This window comes from Tachypleus tridentatus, chromosome 9 (genome assembly GCF_004210375.1).
Source record: "Tachypleus tridentatus isolate NWPU-2018 chromosome 9, ASM421037v1, whole genome shotgun sequence".
Lineage (NCBI taxonomy): Eukaryota > Metazoa > Arthropoda > Merostomata > Xiphosura > Limulidae > Tachypleus > Tachypleus tridentatus.
In genome coordinates this window covers 135,004,949-135,021,933 of record NC_134833.1, presented here as the reverse complement: position 1 = coordinate 135,021,933, position 16,985 = coordinate 135,004,949, and the positions used below count along the sequence as shown (strand labels likewise).

The 16,985-nt window shown below is 31.6% G+C and overlaps 1 protein-coding gene across 2 annotated transcripts in view; it reads left to right on the top strand.

Annotated features, from left to right (window-relative positions):
• The window catches only part of LOC143226437 (dynein axonemal intermediate chain 7-like), an 84,697-nt gene extending 75,040 nt beyond the window's left edge, over positions 1–9,657 (top strand). For both annotated transcript variants that reach the window (XM_076457391.1, XM_076457390.1), the window contains 3 exons: positions 1,899–2,000; positions 3,900–3,992; positions 6,401–9,657. In XM_076457391.1, coding sequence (XP_076313506.1) covers positions 1,899–2,000; positions 3,900–3,992; positions 6,401–6,469 — 264 coding nt within the window. In that variant the 3' untranslated portion in view covers positions 6,470–9,657. The remainder of the gene's footprint in view (positions 1–1,898; positions 2,001–3,899; positions 3,993–6,400) is intronic.
• The last annotated feature ends 7,328 nt before the right edge of the window (positions 9,658–16,985 follow it).

Sequence of the window (16,985 nt, the reverse complement as noted above, 5' to 3'; positions counted from 1 at the left end):
ATTCTCATCTGTTTATTCTGTGGTAACCATTTTCCCATTTAGGAAAATTCTAACATCAATCCTGTTATCTCTCTTTCCACAGACACAGTTTTCTGTGAATTTTACAAAACATTAGTGAATTAATTTATTTACCACCCCTCCATGAAGTACAGAATTATGATCTTGTCATCCATCAGACAAAGAATAATTTTCACAGTCTTCAACCTCATTTGGTTACAGAGTCATGAAATAGACAACCAGATCCTTCTTGTGACATTCATCTGTCTCATCTTCTCTTTTAGATATTTCTAATAGTTTTCTTCACTGTTTTATACCATATTATTTATAACTAATAGAAGGTCAAGGTTTCATCTGGGAAATGACATATTACATTACATTGATTTTTGTAAAGAAAATTGTCAGCTCATTCACAGTTCATGGATAAATTTATATGAAATTTTAATGGCTTTTGTTACATAGTTAAAAAGCCAGTCGTTTTGTGATAGTTATGAGCAATGTGTGTTTTTTGCACATTATTATTCTTGGTGCATTATGTAATTAAATAAAAACTAGTTTAGCGTAATAATACTAATAATACAAAAGGCAGGGTTAAATGTCACTGACAGTGAACAACAATAATAAAAATTCTCAAGTAATTTTTTTTCTTGTGTGTTCTTCATTTATTGTTATAAAAATAACTGAATTGTAAAAATAGGAAACTTTTTATGTTAGTTAAAGTTAGTTAACAAAAAAATAACAACAAATTTTCATGGGGTATGTTTACTAGTAGTTCATGCTTAATTTACCAAGTGATTTACAACTTATAATGGCTCAAATGGTAATTAGTCAGGGTTTAAAAAACAATAATATATAAGTATGAATACATGTATACTGTTATGAGTGTAAAACTACTTTGGATAAATAAATGTAGTTTCATGTTACAATTTAGAGTCATTGTAAAAAGAAAAAAGGGTAATTTAGATATTTTTTTTGTCAAATTATTATATAGTATTATATTGGTCAAATTGACCAACCTTGTATAGAGTTAGGGTAGAGAAAATTACAGATAAAATATAAATTTTTACTGCAAAAAAAACATTCAGAATTTATTTCATAGGTTTCAGAGGCTACTTAAATACAATTTGAGATTTTTGGGAAGAATAAAAGTATTTATAATCTTAATGTAGCAATCACTTGGACTAGTATATAGAAGTACTATATCTATATATTCATGGATAAATCTTTAGCAAAAATAATGCATTACAAATTTGATTTTTTATGTTCAAGAGACTTGTTCCGTTTATTAAAAGTCTATCAGATTTTGTGAAGATGTAAAAAATGTATTAAAAGTTATAGTATGAAAACTATAACATTGTACAAAATAGTTATGAGACTGAATACTTCAACTGACTTTGTAACAAATGAGTTGTTCCATTTACACCTATATAAAATCCTTGTGGCAGCAGGTGCTTCTGGTTAGTTACTATCCCTCAAAATTGGTAGTGTTGAACCATAGGGATCTCTAACTAGTCATTGTACATATAAGATGCCATTCAAGCTAGAAATTCCAGTTATACATCCTAATTTGTGAAATTTTATATACTAAGATAAGTTGTCATAAACATATATTTCCATAAAGTACTCACAGTATGTTTCATTGTTTTATTTTGTTAAATAATTTCATTGATTTAGGTTAATTTTATGAATAACAGCAGTTGCTTGAAGCCAGAGTATTTTTTAATATAATGTGTATTATTCAAGTATGGCAACTAAACTGGATGCACATACCTCTTAGATTATTTCTTTGAAAGTTACATTATCTAAAATAATTCAAAGTACAAAGATCTTTTTTTTTAATTTTATGCAAGTTTTGAGAAATGTGAACATTTTTAATGCATGTGGTTACTTCTCCATAACAGGGGACTTACCCTTTGATTTTGATAACACCAGAAAGAGCAACAATTCTGAAATGTTTAGAACTCAGTGAAGCTTTCAGTGACGAACCACTGGACGATTTACAGGTAAAAACGTGGGTTCTGCATTAAGTTTTCTTACTTTAACTGTGGTAAAATTTGGACTGTTTAAAGCTAATTTTTATATCAACTGCTTCACTGATTAAATAGTTGGATAGTTTTCAAGTTCATTCAGCAACAGTAAATGTTTTCTGTTTCAAATGCACAAAATTCTGGATACAAGTGTGTATTACTAGTTTGTTTTCCATGTTTCTATAAGTGTTAATATGATAATGAGTGTTACTTCCTTTTCTTCTTTCTTCTCTCCAGACATTTTTTATTTTGTAGTGTTCTAATTTGAGCTAAGTTTCTTTATGAGATGTTTATATTTCTGAAACCAATGTTATGCATCTAAGTTATAATGAACTTTTCAACCTTTTGATGTTATTTTTGGCATATCAACTTTATTTCTTAAATTTGCTGAAAGTTCCTGATGAGTATAAGAGCCTGTATAAAGTAACTGTTTTTTTAACAGTCAGATATAATGATAAACAACTCTTCAATTGTCAAGTTTATTTTTAGAGACACAGTAAAAATGTGAATAATTTAATGTTTATTTACTTGAAAGAGTTAAGCAAACTTTTTTATGCATTGATAGAGAGAAAGTAAGTTAAAGTATTTAAATAGATCGACTTAATATTTTATTAACATACAGTTAACTTTATCAAATAAAATATAAATGTTTAACATTAATTGATTATTAGAGACTACCTTGAATACATAATGAATTTCAGGGAAGAAAGTACTGAAGTTGTGGCTTCTGATGCAACTGTATGAGTAATAACCTTTGTTTACTGTTGCATATACATTATGTAAGGATATGTTTTACCTTTGCATCAGCAAAACCTTCTAAAATCTAGAATTTGTAACTGGTTATTTGTTGCAGGCGAAATGAAAGAAGCACAATAAAGATTAATAAAAATAATCATTTTATTAGTCTAAACAGGTGGATGTCTTTGAAATGAACAAATTAAGATAGTAAAAGTTGTTGTTATAATAAAGAAGTCAGTTTAAACTAAAGATAATGGATCCAAAGTTAGTTGGATGAAAAAAAACTGTTTTAAGATGAATTGAAAATCATAACAGAAATGAAAAATATATTTCTTATTGAATTTAATTTGAATTGATGTTATAGATTTAAGTAACAAAATAAAATATACGTGTACAGCCAATAGAAACAGCACTAACTGTACTCAAGGAAAATGTAAAAAGAACTTCAGAGGGAGTCTTGGCTTCTCCAGCCAGAATGAGATTTGTATTAAAGCACTAAATTTTTGTCATAAATTGCATTTTCTCTGCAGCAAACCAATCATAAATTAAATCTTAATATCCAACCACATTATGCTCTATGTGGCATTTGTAAAACAATGACAAGTACACAATGTGATGTAAGATAAGATATAACTACACTATGAAACTGTAAATAGCCTCTTTAACTAAGTCATACTGTAAAATGTAACACTTAAAAGTGAACTAGATTTATCAAGTTTTGAACTATAGTTCTAGGAAACTTCAAAACAATTTTATTATGAAATATATACTGCAGGAGTGTGAGGTATATAGTGGCTACATATTGTATCTTCTCTTAACAATTGACGTCGTAAAAATGTTTTATAGAGTATTTCTTCGCAGTTAACTGTATTTCATTTGTGTATCATATACTAATAAAAATTACATTATAGAGTTACTAATAAAAGGGGAACAGTTTATACTAAACTGTAAGAAATATATTCAGTTAAACTTTTCATAATACTAATAATCCACCAGCAGAGAGCAGTATATTACATTTGTAGTTTGTTTGTTTTGTGTGTGTGACAAAACCTGTTACTTGGTCATGCTACTGATAAATATTTTATCCAGAAATTAAAGCATTTGCATGTGCCATCTAATCTAGTTTTGTTCTTTTAGTTTTATGGAGACCTCTATCATCTGTTGATGGGAAGAGCTTCTATCTCTGCAAAAGAACTGATAGCAGACAGTAAAGCAGAACTTTATAGTGGAGTATTCAACATTTTGTCATCCCTTAAGATCCTAAGTTTTTCCTAATTTATATAAATACCTAAAACTTTTGTATTAATCTAAAATGCAGGCAGTTTTTTGTATTATTTGTGTGTCTCACATTTTAATGTTTTTATTTTAAGTTTTTATTTATAAGCTACGTATACTCTGTTGCCTGCTATGTACTTTAAATATACAGAGTGCTCCAGTATTATCTTGTACATCTTTCACAAAGTAACCATCTGTCTGACCCTTTTTTTAAACAGCACAAAAAATGTAAAAGACTCCACTAATATGATGCACTGTAATAACACATTGCTGAGGCACACTGTATTTTTTTATATACAAGTTCCCACCAACATGTATCTTAAAATATGACTAATTTCGTCAGTAAAACAAACGCCATACAATGATTTCACTTTAATTAATATTGTGAAGTGTTACAGTTCTATAAGCCCCCAGTGGCTCAACGGTATGTCTGCAGATTTACAATGCTAAAAATCAGGTTTCAATAACAGTGGTGGGCAGAGCACCATAAATAGCCCAATGAGTAGCTTTGTGCTTAATTTAAAACAACAACAACAGTTCTATAATTTGACATTTCTGTAACACTTTGTCTTTTATTTATCTTTTCGTTGCAGTTTGTTTTAAACTAATATTTGCTTATATTAGAATGATCATATTTCATATTAATGGCATATTAATATGCCATTCTTTCTTTATAATATTACATTGTTTTTTTATCTGCGATATTTTCATTTTGTTAGATTATTCATATGTATTAACAGAAAAGATTGGATTTTTTTATTTCTGATTTCTAATTAACACCTAAAGCATGTTTGAAACTTTTTCTGTCCAACAGTTTGGATATTCTTAAATTGTTCTAGTCATTGCAGTTTCACAACAAAAGAATAAAAAAATATCAAAGTTAGATAACACTATTTTAATAAGCCAGTAGAGTTTTGAAAAATTAAATAAATTGTCAGTCACACTAGAATTTTATACCTAATAAAATTAACTGACCTATACTGTTAGCACTTACAACAAAATAATACATTAACTTGTCACCATTTATATTATTTTCATATGAATATTTGAATAGATAACTATTAAGTGAATTTTCTATAAAAGGTGTAAAAATTTAAAAACATAAACCCAATCATTATTTGGTACAAGGTAAATAGAATGAACAACAATGATTAACTACTAAAGAACAGTTAGAGACTAACTCTTATAATCTCATAAATAAATATTTCTTACAGCATACACCTACCACTATATTGGATTAATAAACTTGTAGTAGTGATAAATTAAACTTTTAATATCAGTATACTTGTATTTGAGTTCATTTAAATTTTATTAGAAAGTAGAAATATATAGTTCATGTCTTTCTGATAAAAGAGGCTTAGTGGTTGGCATGCTGGACTGTGGATCCAAGGATCCATGAAACTCATCCTGTTACGAGAGAGAAAAAAATTATAATTGAATTCCATAGTTTGAGGTCATATGCTTTTATAAAAGTGGTGATCAAATCCTGCTATTCAGAATAGTATTCCAAGAGTTGACAGTAGATACTGTTGACTAGTTGCCTCCTCTCTAGTCTACCAGCTCAAAATTAGGGATAGCTAACATAGGTAATCCTTGTATAGTTTTGCACAAATATTTAAAACTAGCCAAACCTTTCTCATTAAAAAACATCGTTTTAAAATTTGAAGTGCACATTTGAAACTCTGTGAGGATAGCTTATAAACTTCAACAAAATGTGTTGAAGAAATTTTTTTATTGCAAAAACAGTTGGACTCTGTGAATTTAATTTATTCTGATGGGTTAATTCACTCTTGTTTTTGTTCTTTAATGGATAACCATGCATCTATAATATTGGCATGTTACCTACCAAGTGGTTTAATCTTGGTTTAACTGCTTAATTAAGATGAATGAATAGGTTAACAGTGGTTTTAGCCATTTATTTCAGATTTTTTTTTAATGTTTCCATTTATTAGATTTTTAACTCTGATGAATTTAATCCCAGAATTTAATATTATGCATGATTCCAAAAGTGTATGTTCTTATACATTGCTTTACCTCTTCTTAAAAAAAACTTTCTTGACTTGCACTGCCTTCTATTGGCACAAATTTTTGCTCACCACTAGCCTTGCTACTACCACTAATTACTGCACACTCACATACAAATGATCATTCAGTGAACCTCCACCAATAGAAGTGCGACACTATTCTTATCATAACTAGCACTCTCTTTAATCATTCATGTTAACCACTTCTTGACTGACAGTTGTATTGATTAACTTACTGCACATTTTTACTTTCTTTAATTTCTACGTCAGTTAATTTGTTATTTTATGTTTTCACTCCAGGAAGACTATAAGTTAATTAATTTTCTCTTTCAATTTCAGGAGTTACACATTCACAGTTTTGGGTGGTCACAATTGCAACTGCTTTTACTGTGCCAGCAGAATTACTGACAAGGTCCAACAGGTTGACACCACTACTCTCGGCCCATATATTGACAGTCTCATGATTGTCTTAACAAGGTTTTCAGTGATCATTTAATATCACATTTAGACAACCTTCCTACCTCTCCTGTAGATTGGTTATTCAGGTATATTATGACCTGCAGTTATCTCCCATTTCCTGTGTTCTAGCCCTGCCCTTCTCAATTATTCTGATTCCACCACCTCCCACACCTCTTCAGGACTAAGGATATATGTTACTTACTGCTCCCTTCTGTGGTTATAAAGTATGTTTGTTTCTTCTGTGAAATCCTCACTTCTTGTGTTACCTTTCCCATCACCCTTCTTGATTGAATTTGTCTGACATTTTCTTCCCTTTCTCCTGATGTTTGCCACCTTTTTCATGTTTTCTTCCCATCAGATTCATCACCTTACCAGCTCCTTGACTGCAAATTTCTCTTGGGAGAGATCAACAGTGTTGTAACTATTTATCTGTGGTTGTAAGTATTCCACTCATTTTTATCTGCAAGGGCCTTTATTGCATATTTGGAACTCATTCTGTGGTGAGCATTACTAACAAAGTATGCTTAGTTTTAAATCTGCACTGAACGACTTGTAAACATATTAGATCAGTGCTTCATAACTTTTTCAATTCCATCCATTCTTGAGGGACTGTTACAAAATTTTATTCACCTGACTTCACTTCTTTATGATTTATTGATGTTACATTTTCTTTTCTCCATGTATACAGTTAAAAGTTAAGTGTCACCCTGTCCCTTTCACCAGGTTTCTTAATTTGGGTTTCAAAATTTGAATTCAAACTTGTATAATGAGTTAATTTTTTAAGTATTTCATTTATTTTACTACCTGAACAAAACTGGAAAACAATGACTGACTAGCATCCTTATCAACAAAATCATTTATTCTGTTTCTTTTTTTGTATATTTACAAATTTTACATGAGCAAAATGGAACAAATGAATTACTGTCAATATATACCAATTAGCACCATACACTAATTAATAGCCACTGATGTGGTGGACCATGAAGGCCTGCCCAACTGTGTGTACACAATACCACTCAGTTTGGGAGTAAGGTGGTAGCATTCTGTGGGGATTAATGGTGTGGTACTCTTCCTACCATGGAGCTGAGGTACAATTCCAGATGCTGTAAGTGTTGGAAGTAATACTCCATCATATATATTATATCTTGCCCCTCTGGCTGTAACACTCTCTTTCCTATCATCTTCCAGGTGTCAGTTCCCAGGGATCAGGTGTTTATTGAAAACAGTCTGCCACATATGCCTTCACATATGTTTGGGTGGTACCCTCCTTGTACTGTTGACTGAAAGATAAATTCCCAATGCTGCCAGGTTTTGGACTGGAGATCCAACCCTAACTTGTTGTTCCTCTTCCTACCATTTGCTGGATGTTGATTCCCAGTGGTTCTGGTGCTGGACGCAGTTAGGTATTCTCCTCCTACCAAGAGCATGAGAACAAAATTCCCGATACAGCTATGTTTTGGACTGGAAATGAACACTCACTTGGGCTCTTCTTCTTCCTACGATCTGCTTGATGTCAGTTCCTGATGTATCCAGTGGTGGTTGTATTGGAAGTGCACACATGTTGGGTCCTTGATAAGGGAGCTCTTCTACCATTTAGTACCCATTGTTAAAGGACCTACTACCTACTGTTGATTTGATGTACAATTCCATATGCTACCAGGTGTTGGTTGAAGTTGAATTTCCATTTATAATTTGTCACACTCTTGCCACTCTACACCAGGGGTCCCAGAATTTCTGTATTTTTAGGACCCTTCCCCCAGGTTTCTGCCCTTTACATTTTGACAGCACCTCACTGAAAAGCAAAGAGTATACCTGACTCAGAAGTGGTATGACTGCTCACTGATGTGTTGTTTTTAATTCCTTATCACACCTCATGGTCTTCCTCTGGGTGCTTTCTAAAGAGGAATCATATTCCCACTAGTTCTCCACCAGTTCAATATGGGATTCTAGCTTTTTGTGAGGAGAGGTAAAATATTGTATCAGAAGTCAAATGTTTTCCCAAATTGAAAATGTACTTCATGTGTGATTTTGTTTGGTTAGTTACGACCAATCTCAAAGTGATTAACGTGCATGATAAGAGAGAGTGCTAGTTACAGTAGGAGTAATGTTGCATTCCTATTAGTGGAAGGTTGCTGCATGATCATTTGCATGTTAGTATGCAGTAATAAGTGGGAATAGGAAGCTGGTGGTGAGCAAAACCTTGTACAAATAGAGGGAAGTTGAAGTTGAGAAAGCTTTTTGTGAGAAGAGGTATATATCAGAAACACATTTTTAATTTAGGAAGATGTTAAGTTTTGTGATTTTAATGTGACTTCAGAATTATATTTATTGTGATAATTTATTTCCTGCCAATTGTTTTGTTGTGATAAAATTTTACTTAAAGCAAAAGTATATAAAGTTAGTATGCAGTATTGTTTTGTTGACTTAAACATTTCAATAAATTATTTTTAAGGTTTTCTTAAATATGATTTATTTATTTCAGTATACATTATTATTTTAAAGTTCTACTATTTCTGGTGTGATTTATTTTTTAAAGTAACAATATATTCCAGTATTTTAATCATACAGCTTTTGTACATTAAATAAATACTGTACTTCTGAAAATGTTTCAGTTTATTTTTCAACAGCATTTTTTAAAGACTCGATTTAAAAAAACATGTTTAATATCCCTCAAGTCAAGGTTACATTCTGTTGAGAAATAAAATCTAATGAACATGATTCTGTTTTCTGTGAATCAATGGCTTATGCTCTGTTGTTACAAGACTGTGCTTTACATTATAGGTTCTTAAAAATTTGTAACATTTTGGACAGACAGAAAATTTCTAAAAAAATTTGTACTGAATATTGAATTTAAGAATAAATTATATTTTGTAAAAAAATGTCTCTGTTAAATGCCATTCTGTTAAAAGAAACAAGTAGTCTGAATTAAGTACTTTTTGTTGAAAATAAATGAGATATCTGTATTGAATATCATTGTTGAGAAGAAATTGTATTTTGTGCAAAATAAGTTCTGTTGTAGAGAAACATTTAATGAATATCATTCTGTTGAGAAGAAATAGTTCTTCTATGTATCATGAATTCCCTTGATAAAAATGTCTGTACTGCATATCATTTTGTTATTAAAAAACCTGTCTAATGAATATTCTGTTGAGAAAAAACAAATTATCTGTAGAATACATTATATTGAGAAGAAACACATCCATACTGAATATCATTCTTTTGGGAGGAATCAGGTTTTTTGTGCATAATACATTCTGGTTGAAAGAAAAGTTTTCTATGCAGAATGCATTCTGTTGAAAAGAAATTAATTATGCAGAATACATTCTACTGAGGATAAACAGACTGTCTGTGTAGAATAAATTCTGCTGGAAAGAAACATCTGTTCAGAATACATTATGTTGAGAAAAACTAACTGTGCAGAATACATTCTGCTGAGAAGAAATGAGTTGTCTGTACTGAATATGATTCCATCGAGAAAAATCAGGTTGTCTATGCATTATACATTCTATTGAGAAAATAATGTTTTCTGTGAATCAATAGCTCATGCTCTGTTGTTACAAGACTGTGCTTTACATTATAGGTTCTTTAAAAAATTTGTAACATTTTGGACAGACAGAAAAATTCTAAAAAAATTAGTGTCAAGCATTACTCTATGATTAGTGTGCAGGCTGTGGAGCTGAGGTTCCATGGTTCATATCCCATTACCACTAGATACAAAATTGTGCTCCACATTTTGAGACCATGGGTGTATTACAAGTGTAACAGTCAAAACCTACCATTATGTCCAAAAAGATCTAGTAGTAGGCTGTCTTGACTAGCTGCCATCACTCTAGAATGTCACTTCGAAATGAGGAATAGCTAATGCAAATATTCCTCATTTAGCTGTACAGATGAGATGCCTTGGATTATACAGTAATGAAAGTCAAACTTTTTTATTTTCTTTACAAATTACATTAAATAAATGTTAAGTTATGACAAAATATTAATTACGTATGTGAGTGGTAAAAGTGTGTTTCTGTGAACTGCTCAGAAAAGTATTTTTCATGGAAAAAGTTTCACATGATTTTTCAGAGTTTCACAGAAATTAAACTTAGATTTTGCACCATCTACTGTAGAATCATTCCAAACCTATTTGTTAATTCATGAAGAGCTTGTTGGGTACATTCTTGCAATCAACCATAATTACCCACAAGCACAAAGGTGGTTCTGTAAAGCACAAGCTAAAGTAAGTTTCTGAAAAAGAATACCATAAAAGTACAACTGCTCTAAAACGTTTGACAAGATTCATCATGACAGTCTGCATCTGGTTCTGCTCTTCATACTTTTATTGACTAGTAAGGACATTGATGTTGGTTTTTCAAGTATCTAAAACCCCAAATCTGGAACTTAGATAAATATTGGATTGTTAGGCAAGAAACCTAACATCAAACTGTTGAGTCCCAGACAATCAGATTCTGAGACAAAAAGTTGTCTATTGGTTCTTCATGCAATTATTATGTATCTGGGAAAAAAAGAATTATTATTGAAAGTTTTAAGTATAATATTAACTTTGAAAAAAAGATCTGGCTACTTAGCCACAAGATATGGATTCTGTTTGTTGTTTGATACTAAACAGTTCTGTTGTTAATATAGAGTAAGACTTTTCATTTGGTGAATATAAAGAAGCAAGTATTAAAACCATAATTGTTTGTCAAGTTTCCTAATGGAGAGATATGCCAGCAATCTTGGTTGTGGTACAGTTTGACTCTTGTCTCATTGTTATGTTTTGTTTATTTGCTTTTCTACCCAAATTTTTCATGTTCTTTAAATATTCGTGTTGGCATACTTGCTCACTAAAACAGAAGAAGGTTGGGAACCCAGTTTTACATTAAGCAAATGGTAATTTATTAGTTTTGTTGAATTGCTTGCAAGATAAAATAAGTGTACTGCAAAATTGTATAGGAGATATTGAGGCCAGTACTTCAAAGATGATGTACTTATCAAACCAAATTTAAAATGAATTTTTCTTTAATAAAAGTACAGCAGACTATTTATAACAAGGTTAGAAAAAGTAAATACTTCCCTTTTATGTATGCTTGCACACCAGATCTCTTCCAGTTGGAAGAAATTTCTTAGGCATAAATATATATGTTATGCTTTGAAACATCTAGCAAAGGTTGTTGAGATCTTTATAAGTGTCAATGGTATTCACATCCAAATAGGAAAGGGTGTGATGGCAGATATTTTAGAGAAGCCAAAAAAAAATTAGATATGATTCATTGAAAGTAACACTGCTAAGGCAATAGAGCTAATATAGCTGCAAAATACAAAAGTGTTCAAAATCAAATTCAACAAATAGATCATTATCCTTCTTTTTTCTTAAGTTCTGCTCTTTCTTTCTTTTAAACATGACAGATAATTAGTTTGTGGGAAGGGATCATAGAATTCTGGAGACTGCAAGCCCTTCCCAACTGGGGTGTTTAGGAATAACTGTATTTCCCTAGAACCTACAAGTGGTTGATGTTAAAACATAAAAAGATGTATATATTTAAACTGATTAAGATAAGAAGGAAAGCTTTCATCAGTTGTCCTGTTGACAGAGATAAAATCCACAAAGTGAAGAAAACTCACACAGGGAAGTTGGGAGGCTAAACTGACAAAATCAAGGCTCCACTACCAAATGCAAAATAGTTTGTTGAAAATTGTTGATTTACTTCTTTTCAGTGTTATTGGACAATAAGACAGCCTAGATGTTAAGTTAGATGGCTCCCTCAGTGGTAGTGACATCTTATTGCAACTTGTTTAGCTCTTTATCATCATGAATGGTATGCATTCAAGTGATGAGGAATTATTCTTGTCTTCTTGTTTCATGGGATGTGCTACTTGTTTGCCCTTTCAATGAATCTTGTGAGAGAAAATGCTACAATGGTTATTCAAGTTCTATTTTTTTTTAATTAGTCAAAGATTATGTACCCAATTTTTCATTTCTTGTATTCATTAAGACATGCTAAAAAAGTGTGTGAACATGACATAAAAATGCTAAAGCACAACAAGAATATCAGCAAGGGTAGAGGTAATCTGTTTATCATGAAATGAAGTTGTTCTTGATGCTGTCCATGATAATTATAAAGCTTCACACAATTCTTATGCCAGAACTTAATTCTGGGAAGGATAACTTGGAAACTAACTTTTCAGAGTTTTGTATGAGTATGCAACACTATACTATACTTTTCGGAGTTTTGTATGGGTATGCAACACAAAACTATTAAAGATTAATGTTGTCAGCCAAAAATTGTAAAATCAAGATCTTAACATTCAAACAGCTTGTGGTGTTTTGATGTCTTTCCAATCACTTGATTGGATTTATAGTTTTCTGGATTCATTGTACTTAAGAAAGCTCTTACTTTATAGTCTGAAACATTGACAGTATCCTTATAGTTCAAAGAGAATTGATCTAGTAAGAGAAAGGTATGTCAGACAAACTTACAAAAGGTAGAAGGGCATCATATCCCTTCCCCTAAAAAAAGGTAAAATCTTAATAGATTCTGACGATAATAATAATACATATGATGAAACTGGGGGAAAATATCCCTTTCTGTGGGTGAGGTGTTGAAAAGGTAAGAAGTAAGGACCCTAAACAAAGTATGCTCAAAATTTAACAAAGAGCTATCATGAGGATTTAAACTTTTATTAGTTTTGGGAATTAATTCTTCACTTTTTGTAAGAAATTCTTCAAGCATGACTTTGAAATAGAGACATCTGTTGACATTCTTAGGTACAGCCATATAAAGTTTTTAGCTGTAAGTTTTCCTAACACATAAACTATATACTGTTTGTTCTTTTGTAACCATGGCTTCAATTGATCTAGTTTCAGCAACCAAAATAATCAGGACATATCTGGCAGTTATGTAAATATGTCTACAACTTGGAATCAAAGCAGAAATACTGGAATGAGCTGAGAATGCTTTAGAAGATTAGGAAGACTTCTTTATATTTGTTTACATGGATCTAAGCACAAAGCTACACAATGGGCTATCTGTAATCTACCCACCACAGGTATCAAAGCCCGGTTTTTTTGTGGGGTGAATCTGCAGACATTCCACTGGGTCACTAGAGGGCACTTCTTTATTAATGTATTTGTGGTAATAGCATTTTTGTTTGTTACAGATAAGGGGCAACACACTCTTGCCACAGCACTATGAACAGATGCTTTCTTTCTAGTTTATCAATTCAAAATTATCAATAGTTAGCACATACAGTCCTGGTTAAAGGTACATATGTGGCATCCTCAGGTTAAATTATTGCCTCAAAGACTATCAGGTAGGTATGCTTTATATCATGGGAAGATAGGTAGGATAGATTATGAAGTAAACCTGAATTTAACTGCACTAACTGAGCTTAAGCACAGAAATAATCAGACTGGACACAAAATGTTATAGCATGAAACAATCTTCATCTTATGTCAAAGACAAAATAGTGTGTGTACTTATGATGATGAATGCCATTGAATGGCTTATTTCTACTGGACTTTGGAGTTGATTAACTGGCTTTCTTACCTCAAGATGACCTTCTATCAAGCAACTCGCTTGAGATCCTGTGTAGACTTTAAAATTAATGTTTCTCACTTATGGAAAACATCAGACCCATAGCATATGGTGTTACTCACGTACTATTCATTCTCATTCAGTATAAGGGAGGCCATAATCTCAATAATCAAAAACCATAATCTACTCTACATAGTGAAGAACACTACTGTTTTTTTATTGTTATTTTTCATTTTTGCACAAAGTGTAACATTGCACCTACATTACCTGTGAACAGAGCATGTATTATCTCTAGAGAATAAGAAAAACAAATAGAATGAAGCCAACAGTTTTCTGAACCACAAGTTATGAGCAGACTTAGAATAAATGAAAAAAAATTGACATTTTCTGCATTAAAGTGAGAGGATAGAAAACGCACGCTATGGCTGTGCTTAACACATATACAGCCAGAAATGAGTATCTGTGAATCTTCAGACCACACTTGCACCCGCGTCGGTCCCGTTAATATTGATTTATGTGTCCCATTTATAATTAATTCAATTCAATAAAATTGTGATCAGTCTTACATTAAACTATGCTATTCCCAAAGTTTGTTTGTTTTGGGCATGATGACTTTCATTTTTAAATTTAATCCGTAGTAGATCCTACTACAAAATAGCATTTAAAAATAACATACCAATTTTTATATGCAAAAACGGCTCATTTGGGTTGAGAAAATATTTTACATAGACAGGTTGACCGAAGAAGGTCGAAACGTTGTTCGTTCTTTTATGTAAAATATTTTCTCAACCCAAACGATCCGTTTTTGCATATAAATTTCTCAACAAGTGGGTTTCTCGACATCACGAAATAACATACCAGTTTAGTTTGTTTGAAGTCAAGCACAAAGTAGTACAATGGGTTATTTCTGTTTTGCCCACCGCAGATATCTTAACTCCTTTGCTAGCTGTATGTATCCGCAGACAAAACGCTGTGCCGCTTGGGAACATACCAGTTTGGAAAAGGAAAAAAAAAAAATAATTCGGCCTTTCTATGAGCGTTTTCCATCCTTCTGACACAGCGGCAAGTCTGAAGGCTTATAAACACTACAAAATTGTTTTCAATATCCATGATAAGTACAGCACATACGGCCCACAATATACTTTTGCACTCGAGAACAACAAATAAACAGTCATGTGATTAGTTATTTTTACCGTTAGTGCATAATACCCCACATACGTATATACACTACTGGCCAAAATCTTAAAGCCAATGAACATAAAGACAAAATATGCATTTTGCGTTGTTAGACTCAACCACTTATTTGAGTTGAGCTTCGAAAGATGACAATAATAAAAGGGAAATTTTTTTTTTAGCATTTAACAGGGTAAATGTGAACACTATGAATCCCCGTCACACCAAACATGCTCACCCTTTCAACCGTGGGGGCGTTATATGTGACGGTCAATCCCACTATTCGTTGGTAAAAGAGTAGCCCAAGAGCTGGCGGTGGGTGGTGATGACTAGCTACCTTCCCTCTAGTCTTACACTGCTAAATTAGGGACGGCTAGCACAGATAGCCCTCCAGTAGCTTTATGCGAAATTCGAAAACAAACAAACAAACAAACTGGATATGGATATGATAGTAACTATAAAGGCCATTAAAGATGTTAAAAGTGACATCATATTAAAAATTATCTTGTCGTTAAAACTACACCCAATTTCTAAACTTGTTGAACGAAAACCTCCACACTTTAAATTTGGAAAACTGTTAAAACCACCTTTAATTTCGACATTAACAAGACTCCTAAACTCCATCTGTACGCAACTGTCACAAATTTATGATAATAACCCTACTGGTTAATTACTCACAGCTTATTGAGTCAATCTCAAACAGTCTTGTCAGATTAATGCCATAGACACTGCTAAATATTCTAAAGGGATTCAAGGTCAAAATATAAAAGTTGCTGAACTGTTTTTCGAACAATCATGCTTTTCTCATAGTTAATAAGATGTAGGCTGTTCAAGGTGGGAACACCTCAAAATCTGTAGACGGAAATCAAAATGCAAATTTTATTTATGAAAAAGCTTTGTTATAATTTTGACATAAAGTTTATGTTCAAGTTATAAGTTTGAAATATATGATTGTTGTTAAACTTACATTGTTTTGGTTTCTTTTGTTTAAAATTTGACAATTTAAAATTATCAATATACCAATATACTTTGGCAATTGGTATAAGCCAAACTTATACTGTTTTACTTATACATCAATGAGTATAATTTACTCATTGTAAATGAGTACGGGATTGTAGGGGACGTTGTAGTATATGTTAGGTTATTAATTAATGTGGGTGTGAAGGTGTTTCCTTATATTGGTTTAATTTTGGATTGCGTTGTTGTATAGGTAGGTCTTGTTTCATTTTGCGTTTGTTTCTGTTTGTTTCCTCCTTTGTTACTTGGTGTTTTATATATTAATGTTGTGTTTATTTGATACAGAGTTGAGTGACCTAACCACTTGGCCACACTGGGTATACTTTGTTTTATTTTAGTTTAAAACATTCCCCGTGAGTTAACGGGTATTTCATCTTATATGTATATATAAGCATTACACGTAAGTCTTAGCACATGTTATCACTAAAGCGAATGAGATGTCTTTTTTTTTTCTGTCAATAAAAAATACTTTTTGTCTTCGAATTTGAAATTAATTATTTTTTCCTATAAATACACTACTTCACTTCATTAATAAACAGTAATTTTACTTTGTAAAATTTAATTTGTTTAAGAAATCATGTTAGCTTTATTATGTGGCAAATAAGAAACTTAATAAAAATTTCAAGAATGTTTTTAGTGTAAATTATATTCTGTCATTTATTTTACACTTTAAGCCTGTTTAAAGTTAATACTAAACTTTTATGTAGTGCGCAAAATAGCCAAACGTTTTATTCTCACTCTGTGTTTAAGAC